At 36.5% G+C, this 6,181-nt stretch overlaps 1 protein-coding gene across 4 annotated transcripts in view; it reads right to left on the bottom strand.

Annotated features, from left to right (window-relative positions):
- Positions 1–1,091: 1,091 nt before the first annotated feature.
- Asah2 (N-acylsphingosine amidohydrolase 2) overlaps positions 1,092–6,181 on the bottom strand; it is a 112,404-nt gene continuing 107,314 nt past the window's right edge. For all 4 annotated transcript variants that reach the window (XM_031390087.1, XM_031390089.1, XM_031390086.1 and 1 more), the window contains one exon: positions 1,092–3,726. In XM_031390087.1, the coding sequence (XP_031245947.1) occupies positions 3,537–3,726 (190 nt within the window). In that variant the 3' untranslated portion in view covers positions 1,092–3,536. The remainder of the gene's footprint in view (positions 3,727–6,181) is intronic.

The following is a 6,181-nucleotide window of genomic DNA, read 5'->3' on the forward strand; positions in this document are numbered from 1 at the left end:
CTGGGATGTCTTCCCAAACTGTACAGAGTCATCACCTCTGGTACCATGAATACTACAGCAGTGGCGGGCATGATGTACCTTAAGCATATATTGACCTATATGCTTTATCCTTTAAACTCCAAGTTCACTGATTAAAAAAAAAAAAAATAGCTGTGTGGCCTCACCATGTTTTATCCTAAAGATTTAATCAGCCACAAAGTGCATAGGTGCTCAAAACAAACTTACTAAAGAAATACACTTTCCAGTGGAAATTTTGGTTCCTTTTGAGAATTGTGGTTGTGATAGCTTTTCTAAAATGTATCTCCTAGGGTAAAACTCACTGTTGTTATAACGAAGAGAAACTAGGTTGGGGTGTAGGCATGGTAAGCTTTAGATGTGGCCATAAATGAGATGCAAAAAGTGATGTGATGTTGTCAAGAGCTGATACATGATTTTTGATGCCCTACTTTCCAGGTCATAGGTTCCCTTCGCTCAACAATGGAAGTATTTTTTAAAAGAAGCTAGGTACAGATATGTCATACACATATCATGGATCAAGAAGTAAATCTCTAAAGTTGCAAAATACTTTGTTTTGTTGACATTCTTTTAAAAAGTTGCATCCTTCATCTCTTTATCCTCATCATTAGGATTTTCTTTTGCTTCCAAATGAGGAAAACAACGAATATTCTCTTTCCAAGGCTCCCTTGCAGCTATGAATGATTGCATGACACAGTTCTAGAGAAGAGAAACTTAAGGGGTATTCTCCTTGTGTTCTTACTAGTTTCCACCTTCTTAAAAAAAAAAAAAGATCCTAAACATAATCTTCCTTCCCCCTTTACTTTGGCCTGCAAAGCAATCTTTGGACTACTCTAGCATACTCTAGCATCCCCCTTCACTGGGGCATCAAGACTCTACAGGACCAAGGGCCTCCTCTCCCACTGATGCCAGATAAGGCCATCCTCTGCTACCTATGTATCTGGAGCCATGGATTCCTCCATGTGTACTCTACTACTCACCTCAAATAACACCACGAATCCATGGCCCTCTTCCATCTCTTCTTCAGAGAGTCTGCACTACCTCTCATTACAAATCACTTTCCCCAAACATTTTTGTCCAAGTATAATTCTTAATTTTTATTAAATATAATCTTGAATGCTGACAGTTTTTTACAGAATGTTCATCAAAAAACAAAACAAAACAAAAACATAGACCTGAAAAAGGAATTACTCTAGGCTCTCTGACGGAATCCCGGAATCAGAGCAGGCAAGGCACAGACAGCACAGTAAAGCACAAACAGTCAAGCATGATAAACAAACCCTTCTCGGGAACAGTGCTCTCACCAACCCAACCAAACACTTTCCACATTCAGTTCCCTTCTCCAGAGGTTCCTCCGCGTATTTTGGCTCCATGAAGCTATTTCCAGACAGAGACATAAACTAGATCTGTGACTTTAGATGAACTGACCAGATCAGTTACCTAGTGAGGTTCCTTTATGCACAGGTAAGTCAATATGGTTGGATAATGCAGAGACCTGCTTGGGTTTTTTACAGATTGCATTCACTAGAAGCACACAGGCTAGAAGAGACTAAGTCTACTGGGAAATTATGTCTCTGTGATTTATTTCCATGCAGGGCTGGGCACACCGATTACTAGTGATGCAATGGCCATTGTGGGATAGTTACTAGTGAGAAAGAGGAAACTACTCAGACTTTGAGAAAAGTTTCACTGGGGAGAATGGTGGTGGAGGTGAAACCTTGCATAATCCTTGTATTGTTTTGGGTCATGAGAAATAAATTTTAAACAATACCATGTGTGCGTGTGTGTGTGTGTGTGTGTGTGTGTGTGTATGTGTAGTTTTGAGATCAACTATTTTGAACCTTTATACTTAATAGGGTGTTCCCATCAGGAGACATGTTCACAGCCCTTGAAAATCCTGATCAGTTTATTCTTCAGCAGTTAACATCCATAGAATTACCAAGTGGGAAATGGAGTCACCAAAACATGTTCCAGGTGTCTTTTGATTCAATCTACAATGTTTAAGTGGGTAAACCATAGGGAAATAAATGAAGGTTTACCTTACCACTATTGTTTTTAAAACAAATTTAGTTTTGAAATAAAGATTGGTTTCCTCCTAAAATGCTCTCTTTACCTACCTACAAAAGTGTGATTGAGATTCAAAAATTGGTTTTACTAGTTAACTTACATAATTTGAAATGCAATTAGTACTTTCAGACAATTCATGTTACATTGTCCCATCTCATTCATTAGACTGTCTAGATCATAATTTCTAAATCATTACTTTCAGGTTGATATTTAATAATTATTTGGGGGCCTCTTTCCTCCCAAATCAGAATACCCACCCTGGGAAACATGAAACGGAGACATGAACATTTGTGATTTTCAAATGCCTCTCCAGAATTTACATTTCTGGTTAAATATTTATTTTGTCCTTCAAGGAATTGTCTAGGTAATCATCTCAATATGATGTCTGCAATTGTGAAGATCCAGGGATGAGTACAACACTGGATATGTGGGTTTAAATGACTATTCAATGGTTCAAAGGAATCATGAGGGAGGGAGTAGCTGATAAAAGAACAGACAGATACATTTCAAACTTCCTCTTTGATGACTACATTTCCAGCCTTAACACTTTTGTTTTAAAATCTACATTCAAGGCAAAGCTTTATAGTGTGAGGTACATTTGATTGGTGAAAACCTTTAAAAATCATTTAGAGTAAATGTTGGGAGGAAGAGGTGTGACTTAGCAGGATAAGGACACTTTGAGGAATACAAGGCATAAATCAAAGCACTGCAAGTGACATTCGGACTCTGCAGGCAATTCGAGAAATGATCTGAGCATGAACAATAACCCTGAGCCAAGAAGATCCATTCTAAAGTGGCTAACTATGCTTGTTTGAATGCAAAAACAAAACAAAACCAAAAAAACTGGCACACTAATTTTCTGGGTATATTTTAGCTGGGCTCAAGTATTTGTAGTAAAGTTACATGGTATTTTGTAAATATGACTAGGGGAAAGTATACTAACCTTATTCTAACCTAAAGAGAATTAAACCTCTTTTTCCTCTCTGTAAAATCAAGTATCATTCTAGAGGACTTCTAGAAAGTTCTCTAGTGTCCTCTATAAATAAATAGGATAAACATCATTCACATATTTTCACATACTGTCATTAAATTTCAGGGATTTCATATTAGAGGAAATTATCTCTTAAACAACCACAAAGCTTCAAGGAAAATCATGCTTTAGGATAAAGATCACAAGGTATATGGTTGCCAGTGGCCCTTCTCTCATATTCTCTTGCTCACTAGTAACTCTCTCTCTCTCTCTCTCTCTCTCTCTCTCTCTCTCTCTCTCTCTTAGCACACATGCACATAATCATACAACAACACAAACACATACCTCTGGCCCATTAGCAATAAACGGCCTGTCCCCCAAACAGAGACAATTATGAAAATTAAACCGGCAGTTCACATTTGTGTGAAATCACTCTATAATGTGCACAGAGAAATGCTTTTCTTCAATATCTGTCAACTTTTCATTAAGTAGTGACGACTTCAAAAGGAGAAGAAATTCCTTCAAATGCTAGTATGACAGTGGGCTTCAGAAGTTCCTGCTTCCGATTGTGTCCAAAATATCTTATTCTATAGATTCCAGGGTGAGCAGTATCTGGAATATGCCAGTATATTGTTGCATTGCTCAAACCCAGTATTCCTTTGTGCCAATAAAACCTGTTAATAGAAAACAAACAATAAAAATACAACATTGCTCTTTAAAATGTATAATTTTTCATCCTGCCTGCGAGCCCAGGCCTCTTTCCTACCAGATGACTTTGACCTGGCATTTAATATAACATTTAACCTGCCAGCTCAGCTTGCAGTGCCCACCTTATGCCAGGGACTTGCTAAGTAAGTTCACTCTTCTAGCACCTTCTTCAGTCCGCAAATCTACCCCGAGTCCCACATCTAATGTTCCAGCCTAGTCTAGCCAGCCACATCGATCTGGACCATAACCCCCAAGCTTTGGAAAGGATGTTCACAAGTCCAAGTTCCCCTCATACTACTTGATTCTATCATATCTGCACTATGGACCACTTTCAGATTCAGCCCAGATTGCACATCCTATGCTCTGTCCCAGCCTGCTTGTGTCCACATTAGACATAAAACCAACTGAAGAAGTCCACATGCCAGGGTCTCATCACAAATACACAATCAATATGAAAGAGCAAGACAGTTTACCTCTGAAAACCAGCAGTCCTATAGAAATGCTCTCCAATGATAATTACACGGGTAAACCCCAAGACACAGCATTTGAAGAACAACTATTAACTTCTCCCAAGAACTCAAAGACTTTAAAGAAGACACAAAGAAACAAACCAATGAATATAAAGAGAACAGGTGCCAGAGTGATGCTCAACACACACACACACACACACACACACACACACACACACACACATAAGGAAGACAATCCAGGACTTGACTGCTGAATTCAATGAATAGATACAAACATTGAAGAGAACTCAAGCTAAAGATGAAGATGGAGCTGATAATAATCTTAATAATCCAAGGAAAAACTCAAAGGAAAACTTTACAAGTTGAATAAATAGATCAAGCAGGATATAGAATATTAGAACTTGAAGGTAAAAGTTTTAGATCATACTAGCAGAGTATATGAAAAAAGTAGGAAAGGGCAATCAAAAACTGTGGAATAATAGAAAAAAAACACATTTTCAAATTGTAGGCATAAAGAGAATTTCATGTGAGTGGAATAGACATGATGTTCAACCAGATAAGAGAAGAAAACTTCCCCAGACTAAGGAAGGACACACTGATATAGCTAGAAGAAGTACACCGAGCAGCAAATAAACAAGACCAGTGAAGAAACTCATTATGGCATATCATTGTTCAAACACTAATATAAGAATCAAAAGGTGAACATCAAAAGATGCAAGGGAAAAAACACACTAGTGATATATAAAGGAAACCCCAGCCATATAACATCAGATTTCACAATGCAAACTTTGAAAGACAGAAGAGTTTGAAACAATGCATTCCAAGTTCTAAAAGGCTATAACTACCAACCTAGACTACTCTACCCAGAAAAACCTATCTGCTATAGAAGAATGGAGAAAGAAATCCTTTCCAAAATACTCTTGTTCAAAAGGCTCTTGTTCACTAAGCCAATCCTAAACAGAATACCAAAAGCAATACTTCAGATTCAAGAGAAGAATAATCATAGCCAAGAAACTGTAGAAAGAGAGCAGATGAGGCTATAACTACTGATTTAGAAATTACATCTAGTAGCGCAGCCAATAAAAAGCAACAAAATGATACTATACAATCAGTACGTACCATTCAACAATAACTTCAAATATTAATGGTTTACCTCTTCAGTCACAATTCAGAGGCTGACTGAACAGACTAAGAAACAAAATTCATCTTTCCGTTGTCTATAAAAAAAAACTTGTCTTTAAAGTTAAAGGATGAAAAAAACATTTTCAAGCAAATGGGACATGGAAATCAAGCAAGCATTTATTTTTTAGTATCTGTAAAAATAGACTCTGTACTAAAACTAATCAGAGAAATAAATAAGGACCTTCAATCTAATCGAGGAAATGACTAACCAAGAAGACATTATAATTTTAAATTTATATGTACCAAATTCTAGTCCACCCAATTAAAAAAATCATAGAATTGGAATTAAAGACACAGATTAACAACAAACAAATACTAGGTGGCAATTTTAATAAACCACTGTCCCTAGTAGACAAGCCACCTGTACCAAAAAAAAAAGACAAGAAAAGAAAAAATCAGAATTAAATGACATCATTCATCAAATAAACCTAATAAATATCTACAGAATATTCCATAGACACATCATAGACTATACACTCTACTTAGTATCCCATGGAAGTTTCTCTAAAACAGACCAAATGTTGGGACACAAAACAAATCTTAACAAATGTATGTTATCTAACCACAATGTGGTAAATGTTAACAGAAAATGCTAACAAGTCTCCAGTAAGTACACAAATTCATGGAGATTAAACAACTTATTTCTGTTTGATGAAGGTATCAAAGAAGAAATAAAAAAAGAAATTTTTTTAAATACCTGCAACTAATGGAAAATCAAACACAAGAAAAATTCTAGGACACATTAAGAATATCTACAACATATATATAT

Source organism: Mastomys coucha, unplaced genomic scaffold (assembly GCF_008632895.1).
Source record: "Mastomys coucha isolate ucsf_1 unplaced genomic scaffold, UCSF_Mcou_1 pScaffold21, whole genome shotgun sequence".
Taxonomy (NCBI): Eukaryota; Metazoa; Chordata; class Mammalia; order Rodentia; family Muridae; genus Mastomys; species Mastomys coucha.